The following is a 17757-nucleotide window of genomic DNA, read 5'->3' as shown; positions in this document are numbered from 1 at the left end:
TTGAGTTTAATGTAGATTATACACAAATGACTTATGTTTCAGAAAAAAAGAAAACATATGCTTGGGTGAATATGAGCACAATAATATAAAATTTACCAAAAATACATTTACATGAATTAAACTTTAATATTAATTATTGATTTAGCAAATGTTTTAATCTCTCTTACTTTATAAATCTATTGCAAAACAATTTATAATGAAAATGATTATATAATTTACTCAATTACTTGTAAAATTTTTAAATATTTAAACATTATTTTGAAAATAAAAATGTTAATTGCTGTTAATAAAATATTTTACAAAATAAAGAAGGCTAATTGACCCAAGGCAAGAAAATATTCTTTTGTATATTTTTCAATTCTTATGGCAATATACATGAAGGCAACTTTCCTTCTTTTAAAATTATCTAACCAAATTCCCTGAATTATCTGGGATGAATCCCAAAGAAACACATATTTGTTTAAAATCGAGGGATGGTATGGGGAGGGACGAGGGAGGAGGGTTCAGGATGGGGAACACATGTATACCTGTGGTGGGTTCTTTTTGATATATGGCAAAACCAATACAATATTGTAAAGTTAAAACATAAAATTAAAAAAAAATAAAAGACAAAAAAATAAATAAAATAAAATCCCAGCTTGAACTGCTGAACATTAATTTAAATAGGACATCCTAAGGTTTCTGTAATGGCTCAAGTGGTAAAGAATCTGCTTCAAAGCAGGAGACACTGGTTTGATCCCTGGGTTGGGAAGATACCCTAGAAGAGGGAATGGCAGCCACTCCAGTATTCTTGCCTGGAAAATCCCATGGACAGAGGAAGCTGGAGGGCTACAGCCTGTAGCATCTCAAAGTGTTGGACACAAGTCAGCATGTACACATACTCTGTGATCAAGCATAGTTAATGGGGCATGGTAAATCAATGTGATTGTTGTTACATAAAAAGGTAAAGAACTTTTGAGAAATATACATTAAGATTCACAATTTATATTTTATTTATACATTATGATTCGTGGGGTCGCAAAGAGTCAGACACGATTGAGCAACTGATCTGATCTGATCTGATGATTTAAATTGCAAAAATCTACAAATTAATTTATTTCTTGTATTTATATTTCATGTGTTAAGACAATTAATATATACATACTGATATTGAAGTTTGTTTTGAATATTGGTAAAGAACAATAAACATGAAATTGCTCAAGTGTTTGTTGCTGGAAACTTCATGAAAAAAAAAAAAAAAACTACTGTTAGTAAAAGAAATGATATGACAACTTTTGGTCCAGTTATCCCTCAGTGGCATGTGTTGCAGTAAAGAATTAATGAAATGTTTATAGATTTTCATCTTTTGTAACTAAGGGATAACCTTAGGACATTATTTAATCAGTGTAAAATAAGTGCAAGATAGAACAAGTTCACTTCTAGACACTATTTTAACCACTGATGAGGTACTGTTTGTCCACAGTGGCTTTGCAAAAGCTAGCACACTTTTAGTGTTTTACACTCATATCCAGGGCCCCAAATATCTATTTAAAAGAAAAAAGAAAAAACAGAGAATGAATGTTTTTATAGCAATTGCATGGTTTTCATATTTAAAAACTGTCAAGTCTAGGGCTTCACAAAGTTATTATTAATGTTATTTATAGTCTTGATGATTATTTTAGATGGCAAATAGTTAACAACCATTTTAAATGGCCTGTATGACACCAATTCTATTTTAAACTATTATTCAAAACAGCAATATCACAGAGATTAAATTTTCTCATTATCCTACTTTTTCACTCTCACTATAAAGCTTCCAGACTGTTTTTCTGTAACTACCAGAACAAAATATCTGTCATACAGTGTTTAGCAATTAGCATCAATTCAAAAGTACTTAAAAGGTTTTTGTGTGGGGGGGGGGGAGTGGGGGGGTTTGCAGCACATTGATCTGTATTTACATAATTACAATTGATACATAGATTTTTTTGTCAGGTTGAATAATATTGATATGTCAAATAAAAGCATTATTATATAAGTAGACAAAAATAAATAAATGAATTGGAGAGAAAGAACTTCATTAACCTGAATCTTTGACTTTAGAAGAGACCTAGATAGAGAGTTAAAATAATTCCTCAGAATTGGAAAGTAATACACTAAAATTAGAAAAGATAAACGCCCTGATTCTTTTTTAATCTGAGGTTAAACATGAGAGTTGAGATGAATGGGGAAGAAGTTATCACAAAGGGCAGCAATGAAAATAATGAAATCTCAATTCAGAATCCTTATCTGAGCAGAAAGCAACATGCAAATATCTGGTTAATGAATGTCCAGTGTGTCTTTCTGAGTATTGGCACTTGTAAAAAGATACTATATATTAAAAAAAAAAAAACACACACACACACATTTAACTGATAATATATTAAAACAGCATTGTATCATCTGAGCTATTACAATGTAATTAATGGTGTTAACAGAGGAAATGTGAAAAGTCAGGTGATAAAATATTGTCATAAAACAGCATTTTGAACATGTGATAGTAAGGAAATCTATACAAAACTGAAGACACAATAGATAAAATAAAGAATACCAGGCAGCCAGGAAACAGATGGTTCAATTAATGACAGCAAAGTTATGGGGTGAAAGTTGAGGAGTGCTAAATTAACTAACTAGTGTGACTCACAGGCTAATGGTTTAACATGTTTGAAAGTCCTATCTTATTTATCTTACAATTAAGATATTATTACATAATTCAGAAATTTGATGAAAAATATAAAATACCCAGTGATATATATGGTTCATAACACACTTCTTTTTAACACTCATTTTTGTTTTAGTAAGTAGTTTAGCAGTCAAACATAAAAGTTTGACTACATAAAAGTTCAACAAAAAGAAAAAATCCCACATAATTTTAACAAGTGAAATCATATAAGCATCAATTTCAACAATATGGTGATAAAAATTATCAATCAGTTTGTTGATAGGTTGGTTATTTGGCAATTTTTAACATATGTCAATTGTCTGATTTTCCTTGCGTCATGAAAAAATCCTCCAAAATTACTTTATTTCTTCATTTGAAAATATCTTTGCTGTTCGTTATGCTGTCAGCATAAGAGCAGGCACTCTCATATTTAAATTACATTCTCCAGAATATACTTAAATTTTCTCTTGTTTTATTAAAACATTGCATGTTAAAAACTTATTTTTATTGACCTAGATGAAACTAGTTATGTTAAAGTGGCAGATACTTTGAAATGGAGAATTACACATATTTATCATATAGACGCTTACTCCTTGGAAGGAAATTTATGACCAACCTAGATAGCATATTGAAAAGCAGAGACATTACTTTGCCAACAAAGTTCCATCTAGTCAAGGCTATGGTTTTTCCAGTGGTCATGTATGGAAGTGAGAGTTGGACTGTGAAGAAAGCTGAGCGCTGAAGAATTGATGCTTTTGAACTGTGGTGTTGGAGAAGACTCTTGAGAGTCCCTTGGACTGCAAGGAGATCCAACCAGTCCATCCTGAAGATCGGCCCTGGGATTTCTTTGGAAGGAATGATGCTAAAGCTGAAAATCCAGTACTTTGGCCACCTCATGCGAAGTGTTGACTCATTGGAAAAGACTCTGAAGCTGGGAGGGATTGGGGGCAGGAGGAGAAGGGGACAACAGAGGATGAGATGGCTGGATGGCATCACTGACTTGATGGACATGACTTTGAGTGAACCCCGGGAGTTGGTGATGGACAGGGATGCCTGGCAGTCTGCGATTCATGGGGTTGCAAAGAGTCAGACACGACTGAGCGACTGAACTGAACAGATGGATATTCAAGCTGAAATGGTGTCTTATCTTAATACTAATATGGGAAAATGCATACAAGTAGATGATGAGGCACAATGAAGTACATTGCCAACTTGAGAATGCTTTCATTCTGTTATTAAACAGAATTTTCCATTTAAATAATATATAATTACAACTAAAATATGCTGTGACACTATTATAGTAATTAAATTATCACATGTTACAAGAGGAGTAATAGATTTTAGAAAGAAATTATATCAAACAAATGTAAACAGCATAAACCAAGCTAGCACATGGCTGGTGGGACACTACCCAAACCAGTGTCACAAACATCAGACTTGAGTGGCTGTCAGGTTAGTTTTAAGATGCATCAAGAAGAATTCCACCCCCAGATACTTAGTCATCAATTTGTTCCTTGTATAAAAAAATCTGAAGTTAAATGCAAAGAATAAAAACCATTAATTCAAACATATCTCTCAAATATTTTGGAAATCAATACATCTTAAATCTTCCACAGGTTTACACGGGAAGCAGGATTAAAATATTCACTAAAATTGTCAGGAATGAAAGCAGTGTATCTTTATCCCACAGGAAATCATATTTAGGTCATTGGTATCATCTATTTTATACCTATGCCTGAGGAAAATTTGGTTGGGAAGGACAGAATATAAACTTCAGTAACTATGCAAAAATTAATAAGTATTTGAAAGCTGTAAGTAATTATATTCCCAAAGGTATTTGTCAGTTCAGTTCAGTCATACAGTCGTGTCCAATTCTTTGCAACCCCATGAATTGCAGCACGCCAGGCCTCCCCGTCCATCACCAGCTCCCGGAGTTTACTCAAACTCACGTCCATCTAGTCGGTGATGCCATCCAGGCATCTCATCCTCTGTCGTCCCCTTCTCCTCCTGCCCCCAATCCCTCCCAGCATCAGAGTCTTTTCCAATGAGTCAACTCTTCACATGAGGTGGCCAAAGTACTGGAGTTTCAGCTTTAGCATCATTCCTTCCAAAGAACACCCAGGGCTTATCCAAAACAAAGATTGTCAAGCCACTCACTGTCCAAGGTAATGTCCCTGTTCCTCTGGTTGTTTACTTTCCAAATTTATCTTATCTTGCCTCAGGTATTATTCACCTCGAGGCTCACAAAGTCTGTAAACAAGGCATTTCAGAAAACTCTGCTCCGTGTTCATCCAGCTTTCTGAAAGCTGGGAGGGAAACTAAAGTGGCTTTCAGGAAAACCTGAGATGAAATAGGACAGACAGAACCAATCATGTGCATTCCAAGAATGAAACATATGGACAATCAAGGTCCTACCGTGTAGCTAGCTGCTGGCTCAGATGGTAAAGAATCAACCTGCAATGTAACTGACCTGAGTTCAAGCCCTGGGTTGGGAAGATCCCCTAGAGGAGGGCATGATAACCCACTCCAGTATTCTTGCCTGGAGAATCTCCATGGAGAGAGGAGCCTGGTGGGCTACAGTCCATGGGGTTGCAAAGATTTGAACATGACAACTGAACAACTGAGCACACATACTGTATAGCAAAGGGAACTATACTCAATATCCTGTGATAAAATACAATGGGAAATATGAAATAGAAAACATATATATGTATATGTATACACATATACATAAACTGAATCAATTTGCTCTACAGTAGAAATTAACACATTTTAAATAAACTATGGCTAATGGACATGAGATTGAGGAAACTCCAGGAGATAGTAAAGGACTGGGACCCTGGCATGCTGCAGTCCATGGGGTCACAAAGAGTCAGATATGACTTAGAGACTGAACAACAAAAGTAATTTAAAAATAATAAAATTATAAAATATTGTTTGGAAGGTAAATATTTGCAGAAACATGGATGGAACTACACATTCTCATGTTACGTGAAGTAAGTCAGACCAAGTAAGGCAAATAATTACATCACTTATGTGGAATCAAAAATTGATACAAATTCATTTATTTACAGAGCAGAACTAGATTCACAGACATGGAAAACAGACCTCTGGTTACCAAAAGGGAAAGGAAGGAGGGAAAATTAGGAGTTTATCATTGGCATATACACATGAATTCCCTAGTGGCTTAGACAGAAGAAACTGACAATTCTTTTTTGAAATTTGTGTAGGAAGATACAGTTTCAAAATTACGTGGAATAGAAATTCATGTTCAAAGAAAGAACACAGCTGGAGAATTTATTCTACCAGCATTCAAGAGGAACTATAAAGCTCCCATAAGTTAAGTTGTGTGCTGTTAAACGTGACAGGATGTTTATAAATAAACATATATGTATAAATTTTAAACAAAAATATCAAGGAAAATTAATGCAGAAACAATAGTTTTCTGAATAAACGTTTGATCAATTGGATCAGTTCAGTTCAGTTGCTCAGTCATGTCCAACTCTTTCTGACCCCATGAACTGCAGCACACCAGGCCTCTCTGTCCATCATGAACTCCCGGAGTCCACCGAGACCCATGTCCATTGTGTCAGTGATGCCATCTAATAATCTCATCCTCTGTCATCCCCTTCTCCTCCTGCTCTCAATCTTTCCCAGGAACAGAGTCTTTTCAAATGAGTCAGCTCTCCGCATCAGGTGGCCAAAATATTGGAGTTTCAGCTTCAACATCAGTCCTTCCAATGAAGACCCAGGACTGATCTCTTTTAGGATGGACTGGTTAGATCTCCTTGTAGTCCAAGGGATTCTCAGGAGTCTTCTCCAACACCACAGTTCAAAAGCATCAATTCTTGAGGGCTCAGCTTTCTTTATAGTCCAACTTTCATATGCATACATGACTACTGGAAAAACCATAGCCCTGACTAGATGGATCTTTATTGGCAAAGTGATGTCTCTGCTTTTTAATATGCTGTCTAGGTTGGTCATAACCTTCCTTCCAAGGAGTAAACGTCTTCTAATTTCATGGCTGCAATCACCATTTGCAATCACCATTTTGGAGCCCAGAAAAATAAAGTCAGCCACTGTTTCCACTGTTTTCCCATCTATTTGCCATGAAGTGATGGGATCGGATGCCATGATCTTAGTTTTCTGAATGTTGAGCTTTAAGCCAACTTTTTCACTCTCCTCTTTCACTTTCATCAAGAGGCTCTTTAGTTCCTCTTCACTTTCTGCCATAAGTTTGGTGTCATCTGCATATCTGAGGTTATTGATACTTCTCTCGGCAATCTTGATTCCAGCTTCTGCTTTTTCCAGCCCAGCGTTTCTCATGATGTACTCTGCATATAAGATAGATAGGCAGGGTGACAATATACAGCCTTGACGTACTCCTTTTCCTATTTGGAACCAGTCTGTTGTTCCATGTCCAGTTCTAACTGTTGCTTCTTGACCTGTATATAGGTTTGTCAAGAGGCAGGTCAGGTGGTTTGGTATTCCCATCTCTTTCAGAATTTTCCACAGTTTATTGTGATCCACACAAAGCCTTTGGCATCGTCAATAAAGCAGAAATAGACGTTTTTCTGGAACTCTTTTGCTTTTTTGATGATCCAGCGGATGTTGGCAATTTGATCTCTGGTTCCTCTGCCCTTTTTAAAACCAGCTTGAACATCTGGAAGTTTATGGTTCACATATTGCTGAAGCCTGGCTTGGAGAATTTTGAGCATTTCTTTACCAGCATGTGAGATGAGTGCAATTGTGCAGTAGTTTGAGCATTCTTTGGCACTATCTTTCTTTGGGATTGAAATGAAAACTGACCTTTTCCAGTTTTCAATCATAAGATATCTATATGCAAAAAAATATGAGCCTGAACCACTACCACACACTATACACAAAAATTAATACAAATGAATTAGAGGTCTAGAAGTTACATCTACATATATAAACATTCAAAAAAAATTGGCCTTGAGATAGACTATTACTTATGAGATATGATGAACAGCATAAAGCATAAAACAACTTAAATTAAAACCTGTTAATTTGTCCTGCACACCCAATTTATCATCCTCATTTTTAAATAAAAGCAAATTCACAAAAGAAATAATAGAAAATCCACAAATTTGGATAGTATATATATATACACACACACATACACACGTGCACACACGCACACACACACACATATATATATATATAATTTCTTTCCCATGGGGATGGTCTTGATTCCTGTCTGCTGTCCAATGTCACGGACCTCTGTCCATAGTTCATCAGGCACTCTATCTATCAGATCTAGTCCTTTAAATCTATTTCTCACTTCCACTGTATAATCATAAGGATTTGATTCAGGTCATACCTGAATGGTCTAGTGGTTTTCCTCACTTTCTTCAATTGAAGTCTGAATTTGGCAATAAGGAGTTCATGGTCTGAGCCACAGTCAGCTCCTGGTCTTGTATTTGCTGACTGTAAAAAGCTTCTCCATCTTTGACTGCAAAGAATATAATCAATCTCATTTCGGTGTTGATAATCTGGTGATGTCCATGTGTAGAGTCATCTCTTGTGTTGTTGGAAGAGGGTGTTTGCTATAACCAGTGCGTTCTCTTGGCAAAACTCTATTATCCTTTGCCCTGCTTCATTCTGTATTCCAAGGCCAAATTTGCCTGTTACTCCAGGTGTTTCTTGACTTCCTACTTTTGCATTCCAGTCCCTTATAATGAAAAGGACATATTTTGGGGGTGTTAATTCTAAAAGATCTTATAGGTCCCCATAAAACCATTCAACTTCAGCTTCTTCAGCATTACTGGTTGGGGAATAGACTTGGATTATCGTAATATTGAATGATTTGCCTTGGAAACAAACAGAGATCATTCTGATGTTTTTGAGATTGCATCCAAGTACTGCATTTCAGAATCTTTTGTTGACCACGATGGCTACTACATTTATTCTAAAGGATTCCTGCCCACAGTAGTAGATACAGTGGTCATCTGAGTTAAATTCACCCATTCTAGTCCACTTTAGTTCGTTGATTCCTAGAATGTCGACGTTCACTCTTGCCATCTCCTGTTTGACCACTTCCAATTTGTCTTGATTCATGGACCTAATATTCCAGGTTCCTGTGCAATATTGCTCTTTACATCATCTTTCTTCTCTCACCAGTCACATCCACAACTGGGTATTGTTTTTGTTTTGGCTCCATCCCTTGATTCTTTCTGGAGTTATTTCTCCACTGATCTCCAGTAGCATATTGGGCACCTACCAACCTGGGGAGTTCCTCATTCAGTATCCTATCATTTTGCCTTTTCATACTGTTCATGAGGTTCTCAAAGCAAGAATAGTGAAGTGGTTTTCCATTCCCTTCTCTAGTGGACCACATTCTGTCAGACCTCTCCACCATGACCTGCCTGTCTTGGGTGGCCCCACAGGGCATGGCTTAGTTTCACTGAGTTGGACAAAGCTGTGGTCCATATGATTAGATTGACTAGTTTTCTGTGATTATGGTTTCAGTGTGTCTGCCTTCTGACGCCCTCTCACAAGTGAACCGTGTTTCCAGATGTTCAAGCTGGTTTTAGAAAAGGCAGAGGAACCAGAGATCAAATTGCCAACATCCGCTGGATCATGGAGAAAGCAAGAGAGTTCCAGAAAAACATCTATTACTGCTTTATTGACTATGCCAAAGCCTTTGAATGTGTGGATCACAATAAACTGGAAAATTCTGAAAGAGATGGGAATACCAGGCCACCTGAGCTGCCTCTTGACAAACCTATATGCAGGTCAGGAAGCAACAGTTAGAACTGGACATGGAAGCACAGAGTGTTTCCAAGTAGGAAAAGGAATATGTCAAGGCTGTATATTGTCACCTTGCTTATTTAATATATATGCAGAGTACACCATGAGAAATGCTGGGCTACAAGAAGAAGAAGCTGGAATCAAGATTGCCAGGAGAAATATCAGATGACAGCAACTTTATGGAAGAAAGTGAAGAGGAACTAAAGAGCCTCTTGATAAGAGTGAAAGTGGAGAGTGAAAAGGTTGGCTTAAAGCTCAACATTCAGAAAACTAAGATTATGACATCTGGTCCCATCACTTCATGGGAAATAGATGGGGAACAGTGGAAACAGTGGCTGACTTTATTTTTCTGGGCTCCAAAATCACTGCAGATCGTGACTACAGCCATGAAAATGAAAGATGCTTACTCCTTGGAAGGAAAGTTATGACCAACCTAGATAGCGTATCCAAAAGCAGAGACATTACTTTGCCGAAAAGATCTGTCTAGTCAAGGCTATGGTTTTTCCAGTAGTTATGTATGTATTTGAGAGTTGGACTGTGAAGAACGCTGAGTGCTGAATAATTGATGCTTTTGAACTGTGGTGTTGGAGAAGACTATTGAGAGTCCCTTGGACTGCAAGGAGAGCCAACCAGTCGATTCTTAAGGGAGATCAGTCCTGGGTGTTCTTTGGAAGCAATGATGCTAAAGCTGAAATTCCAGTACTTTGGCCACTCTATGAAAAGAGTTGACTCATTGGAAAAGACTCTGATGTTGAGAGGGATTGGGGGCAAGAGGAGAAGGGGACGACAGAGGATGAGATGGCTGGATGGCCTCACTGACTCGATGGACGTGAGTTTGAGTGAACTCCGGGAGTTAGTGATGGACAGGGAGGACTGGCGTGCTGCAATTCATGGGGTCGCAAAGAGTCAGACATGACTGAGCGACTGAACTGAACTGAAATGATATATATATATATAAATCAAGAATTTGACCATAATTTTTTGTAAATAAATATATTTATATATATGAAACATATATATGACAAACATGTATTTAGAATATGTAGAAAGCACTAAGTAATAAGAAACAAAGAACTATTATTTTTAAATTATAGAAAGAACTGAAAAATAAATGTCTCCCCCAAAGGATACACCTATAAAAATATTTTTTAAATGCTCAACATCATTAGTCAGCAGGAAAAGTGAATTAAAATTACAGTAGTTTATCACTGCATACCTCCTAGAATAACTGAATGAAAAATACTACAAAGTGACCAGAATATGAAAAATTATTTGTGGTTGATTTAGGCATTCCTCCTTGTGCTTTAAATATCTCTCCACATATTTAGTGTTGCCTAGTGTTTCATGCTGACCATCACATGGATCCTATTAGAGTTTCTGTTTATATACATAGCCCTTTGATGAAAGTGAAAAATGGTGGGTTTGGGCTCAAGTACTTTGAAATGACTTCCATTAACCTTATACCCTCACACTGTTCTAGCTCTCAAGTAATCAACATTAGGTTTCCAGAAAAAAAGTCAAATACTGATAAAATGATACAAGTTTTCTCTCTGAGATGAATCCACAAGTTCACTGTATCACATGTGCCCATGCCTGATTTATGTCATCATTAGTATTCACATGACATTCAGGTTTCTTAGAAACCCAGGTTCAGATATAGGAATGGGACTCACATGTTTTGGTTGCAAGTGCAGGGAATACAATTCCTCACTCCAAAATCAGTGTTCCACAAACATACCTCTTCAGAATACCTGCTTTTCATGCAAGGTTTTTCCATCAAAAGAGTTAATTAATTCCTGAGAGAGAAAATAGCATCTACAAGATGAGGTCTTTGAACATCTGTGGAAAACTCTTTAAATATCCATGTATTTCCACTGAAAAAGTCTTTTGTGAATTGTTTACATATGCAGAGCAAGATTCATCAAGGTTGGGATGACTCACTTGAATGTGTTTCCACCGACCTTTCTGCTTCTTGTCTGTGGGACAAGAACCACCTATAGACGATCATTCCTACGTAATGTTCTAAATGAATCCATTCTAAATCCAAGTCCAAGGTTTCCTCTGAAAATTTATAAGGCTTTCAGTTCAGTCAGTTCAGTCGCTCAGTCGTGTCCAACTCTTTGCGACCCCATTAATCGCAGCATGCCAGGCCTGCTATAAGAAAAGATTTACTCTTATATAAAGAATTAATATCTACTCTGAAATTGAATAATCTGAAATGTCTTTATGTCATATTTTTCAAACTGAAGTTACTTATCCCAAGTTGAAGTCAATTTGAAAATATAATTAATTCTGAATGCCCTCAAATATCATTAATATCATGTAAAACCAGAAGGTAAGTTATTCATTAGTGTTAATACTTGTTAAATTGTTACTTTACATATATAGTTAGTAATCACATTCTTCAATACTTTTAAAATATGGATACAGAACATTACAACTTCATCTGTTTCTTTAAAAGACAGTTGGCAAATAACATTAACCTAATTTGATTGATAATATATTTGAGGCTGGAGATTAAGAAATGTGTGTGAGCTAACACTCCATTACGAGATATTCTTTTTTTTTTTAATCAGGAAACACTTATTTTAATAATGAAAGCCATTTCTGAGGGATAAAAAGACAATTTAATACACTTCATACACAAAATATATAAATGCATTATAAAATAAAAATAATCACCTTTATTCCAAGCAGGAAGAAAGATAATTCTTTTTTGGATCAACTCCCAGTGTACTGCATGTTTAAAAGTTTCTCTGTATTATTACTCAAATTGTCAATTATTCCTGTCTACTAGCTGCGTATAGAGCCATAAAATAAACTGAAGTTTTTTGTGTGTTTTCACAGCAGTATGATGGATATATTCATATATGTTTCCTCAACCAATTCTCGTAAGAGACTGTGAGGCCGACATAATGTTCCCACTTGATACTAGAGGAAACATGGGTGTAAGTTGACAAGAAATGTAACCTGGATCAAGAGCTGCAAGTAGAAAAGGCAAGACTCTTCTAACATGGACTTTAGATTCGCCAGTCAAAATATTTAACCACTGGGATCAGCATTTTGTAGAAGAGTTTGTGAGTGTATGATTTCTATGGAAATTGAGGTAGGAAGGAAACGGAGGTAAAAGAAGGACAAAGATAAAATGGGCCTTCAATGAAAGCAGTACAGCATAGCTTTCAAAATTTGGGAATTCCAGTATGTTACACTGTGTGTGGTTGTGTCCGAGTCTGTGTGTATTTGTATTTGTGACTGTCAATGAAATTGCTTCATATATTCTTGACTCTGAGCAATTATACTTATTATGGTTATAGATCATGTCAAAAGGAAGAGTTCTAATTCAACATGGCTAATTTAAACTTAACAATAAGGCATGCATTTTAAGAGTTTTGGAGGGGAAAAAAGTATACTCTGACCTAATTTTACACCTATCTTTCATTAGTTGTTCTATTCGGTGCAGGAATCTAAAGACATTAATTAAAGTAACCACAATAATTATTTTTATTATCATGGTCATATCAAAGGAGTTTGCTGGCTTAACATTATTTATAATATAACATCACAATATAGGGTGTCTGTAAGAATTTAGAGGAAAAAGAAGATAAGAAGTATAATCTGATCTAATTTTGACTTTGCACTTTATTAGCTGCTTGATCTTGGCAGGATCCTAATTTCTCTATTCTTCTCTTCCTGATATGTAAAATAAGTATAAAAATGATGGCAGTAAACATCCTAAAGATTTTTAACGAGGATTAAATAACCAAATGTCTGAAAAAATAGCACACAGTAAGTGTTCATTAAGTTTTTTTAAAATAAATTTATTGGAGTATTGTTTATTTAAAGTAAGGGTTTTGTTAATAGTATCATTAGTATTACTAATTACATTAGTCTCTGAGATTATGTGCAAATTCCAGGCTACTATCATGCCATACTTATTATGGCATGGAAATTATTCATTAAGTATATCAGGTATTATAAAACTATCAGGTTTAGGCAATTGGTTTATCAATTCTATTACAATACTCCCTGTATGTTTTTCTTTCTTTCCCATTACCAATGCAAAGGTACATTTAATGTCAACTAACGAGTCTGAGTAGACTCCAGGAGTTAGTGATGGACAGGGAGGCCTGGTGTGCTGTGACGGGGTCACGAAGAGTCAGACACGACTGAGCAACTGAACTGAACTGAACTGAATACAAATAGTTTGACAATGGCATTAAATTCTCTGATTTCCATCCTGTTACTGAATCTCAGCCTACTTCATCCAAGTCCATGAAAAGTTTACTATACTTGACTCTTGAGAGTCCCTTGGGCTGCAAGGAGATCCAACCAGTCCATCCTAAAGGAGATCAGTCCTGAGTGTTCATTGAAAGGACTTATGTTAAACCTGAAACTCCAATACTTTGGCCACCTGATGTGAAGAGCTGACTCATCTGAAAAGACTCTGTTGCTGGGAAAGATTGAGGGCAGGAGGAGAAGGGGGCGACAGAGAATGAGATGGTTGGATGGCATCACCCACTCAATGGACATGGGTTTGGGTGGGCTCTGGGTGTTGGTGATGGGCAGGGAGGTCTGGCGTGCTGTGGTTCATGGGGTTTCAAAGAGTCAGACATGGCTAAGTGACTACGTGAAGTGTACGCAAGATTCCCTCCTTCTCAAAACCCTCTTCTCCATTACATTCATATTCTCATATAAAATTCTTACACTCATATTTTTATATTCTCATACACTCATATCTAAGTAATTTTCAGTGGTTCAGAATTATTTTCTTTTATCAGAAAAAGTCGTGAAATTTATAATACAGTATAAACTATGGATTAATCATTTATTACATTGATAGGCTTACTAAATTCAAAGTAGAACTAATAAATTGTAACTTTTTTCAGGTAACATCATTAATTATAACGAGATACGTGAAGAATAGAAACAACATGACAGAGTTTATTCTACTGGGACTCACACTGAATCCAAAGATGCAGAAAGTCATATTTGTAGTCTTTATGGGTTTCTACATTGTCTCTGTGGTAAGAAATGTGGTCACTATGGTCACCACCACTACCAGCCCATTATTGGGGCCTTCCATGTACTTTTTTCTGGCTCATCTCTCTTTTACTGATGTCTGCTATTCCTGTGTCAATATCCCTAAACTGAATGTAGATTCACTGCATAAGAAGAAAGCCAGCTCTTTCATTGAGTGTATGTGCCAGATCTTTGGGGAGCATTTATTTGCAGGTGCTGATGTCATCCTCCTGACTGCAATGGCCTATGACCACTACATGGCCATCTGCAAGCCCTTGCACTACAAAACCATCATGAACTGGCAGGTGTGTTGGTTGCTGGTGGGGGTGGCATGGGCAGGAGGCTTTCTTCATGCAATCATTCAGATCCTCTTCATCTTCAGGTTACACTTCTGTGGCCCTAATATCATAGACCACTTTATGTGTGATCTGAACACTTTGCTCAATCTTGCCTGCACTGATACCCACACTCTAGGACTCTTTGTTGCTGCCAACAGTGGGTTCATCTGTCTGTTAATCGTCCTCCTCTTGGTTGGCTCCTATACTATCATTCTGTTCTCTTTGAGGACATGGAGCTTGGAGCCAAGGCAAAAAGCCCTTTCCATCTTGATCTCCCACATTACAATGATCCTCTTGTTCTTTGTGCCAAGCATATTTACTTACATGAAACCAGCAGTTACTTTACCTATTGATAAAGCAGTTGCTGTATTCTACACTATGATAACTCCCATGTTAAATCCTTTAATCCATACCTTGAGAAGTGACCAGATGAAAAATGCCATTAGGAAATTGTGTGGTAGAAAAGTGATTTCAAGTGATCAATAAAATGTGTTTGTGTTCCAATGTTCATTCAACTGATGCAAATGTCAAAAGGACATTATTGGTGAACACACATTATCAGTTAAGAATATCAATACGATAAAGAAAATAATAACCAACAGAAATCATTGCTTCTGCAAAAAGGGGAGAAGAAAGTAATGCAAGATATGATAGAATGACCTAGCAGAGGACAACTCATATTTAAAATGTTCTGCAAAATCAGAAACTGATTTTACTAGTTTCATCACTGTACATACATTCATAAGCTTTAATCCCAGTAAAATGAAATAAAATAGATAATTAATTGACTTTTAGCAGTCATTTCTATAATAACACAAAGAGGTAGGTACTCTTTTTATCCCCATTTTAACAGGTGAGTAACAAACATAAAAGAGGATGATCCAAAACAAACAAACAAACAAAATGAAGATCCAGTAATCAGAGTATAACTTCCTCTCATTCCATGTTCTTTATTGCTGTGATAATGTTTGGAAATGCAATAGTAAGGTAATATAATTATACTGTTACAATTTATTGAGACAACAGTAATCCTGGACTATCTATTTATCTATCTTTCTGTCTCTCTCTATATATATATGCAAATATGTATTTGTTATATATTTATATATTTAATTGGCTCTATATACTAGTATACGTACTGTCTTTTATTACATGCATATATTCATATATATAACTAAATCACATATTTTCACTCACTCTGTTCATTTTTATATAACATAGTGGGTAGTAATATGTTGATTTTAACACCATGTTATGTAACTACTTTTGAAATACAAAATTAATGTGTAATTTAAACTCTAATGCATAAGTAACAATATTATACCATATCCAAATATCCTTTTAGCATTAAGAAATACTAAAAATAAAAAAGTGATGCATAAAAAAGTAAAAATCAAAAAAAAATTCTGTATTTTTCATGTCAGCAACTTAGGTTTAAAAACCATCAGAAAAGAGGATGATTTAAATAAAAGAATATTTTAATTCCAGACAGTAATTTCAATGTATTCTCTAAACAGTCCTACTCCATGAAATACTTTTAGATTTCCTAGCAATAATTTCTGCAAATAGCACACATTTGATTTATGATAAATGTTGAATGGATAAACATTATTTGAAAGGAAAATGAACATATTCAGTAAAATATAGGGGAAAAGAAAGTAGTAGTGGAGAATAGGAATTTTTTTTCTCATCTTTTTCAGAATCTAGGAAGAATTCTAGCTATGTCTATTTTGGAAGCCACAAGTTGTTTTAGTCCTGCTTATGTAAGAAAAAAAATTGAAAGTATGTTATTACATAAAAAAATATTTTACATTGATATCTTCTCTGCTCTTAGAAAGATTTTTTTATGAATATTGTTTGATTTGTTATATTTTTCTTTTCTCAAATTAATGTTTTTAATTTTTAATTTTATATTAGAGTATAGTCAGTTAACAATGTTGTGATAGTTTCAGGTGAATAGCAAAGGGACTTAATAGCAATGCATATACACATATTAATTCTTTCTCAAAGTCCCTTCCCATCCAGGCTGCCACATAACATTGAGCAGAGTTACATGTGCTATTCAGTAGATCCCTGTTTGTTATCAATTTTAATTATAGCAGTGTGCACACGTCCAACCCATGTACATGTTGTATTTTTCTGTTATTAATTTTTATTTCTAACTTTTTATTTCTTTATTAATAAAAACAGTTTTAAAAATATGTAGCTCTGTCTATACAGAAAACAATTGCAGTGAAAATATATTCCATTCATTTCTTTTGTCCTTCGTTCATTAAACAACAAATATGCTTGAGCTCAAGAAGTATAACAGTGGTCCAAGGGTTGCAAAGAGTCAGGCACTTCTGAAGTGACTGCACATGTGCACATATTTGACTTTGATCAGTGGACAGAGGAAGGGGAGTTTTGTGACTTTTATACCAAGAGTCCTGCAGTGATAAGCAGGCATCACCCTAAAGCAGACAGCTGCAGAACTAATAGCCCCATTCATTCTTAAAAAAAAAAAAAAAAAAAAAAAATCCTCGAAGGTCAGTAGAGATGGAAAGCCTCCCAATTAGTACAAGTTCAGGCAATACACCTGGTTTTTCACCTTGATTGGAAAAAGACATATCAGATGTGCAATATATACTGAATCATGGATTTTGACCAACAATTTGGCTGGATGGTTGCTGGTGCTGCTAAGTCACTTCAGTCGTGTCCAACTCTGCGACCCCATAGACGGCAGTCCACCAGGCTCCCCCGTCCCTGGGATTCTGCAGGCAAGAACACTGGAATGGGTTTCCATTTCCTTCTCCAATGCATGAAAGTGGAAAGTGAAAGTGAAGTCTCTCAGTCATGTCCGACCCTCAGCGACCCCATGGACTGCAGCCTTCCAGGCTCCTCCATCCATGGGATTTCCCAGGCAAGAGTACTGGAGTGGGGTGTCATTGCCTTCTTCAGGACGGGTGGTTA

General features: G+C 35.9%; 1 protein-coding gene across 1 annotated transcript; it reads left to right on the top strand.

The window, feature by feature from the left end:
- On the top strand, positions 14383 to 15294 carry OR4C188 (olfactory receptor family 4 subfamily C member 188). The gene has a single exon (NM_001390245.1). It carries the CDS (start codon positions 14383 to 14385, stop codon positions 15292 to 15294), a length of 912 nt encoding a protein of 303 aa, NP_001377174.1.
- Positions 15295 to 17757: the final 2463 nt, after the last annotated feature.

This window comes from Bos taurus, chromosome 15 (assembly GCF_002263795.3).
Source record: "Bos taurus isolate L1 Dominette 01449 registration number 42190680 breed Hereford chromosome 15, ARS-UCD2.0, whole genome shotgun sequence".
Classification (NCBI taxonomy): domain Eukaryota; kingdom Metazoa; phylum Chordata; class Mammalia; order Artiodactyla; family Bovidae; genus Bos; species Bos taurus.
This window is presented reverse-complemented; position numbering and strand designations above follow the sequence as displayed.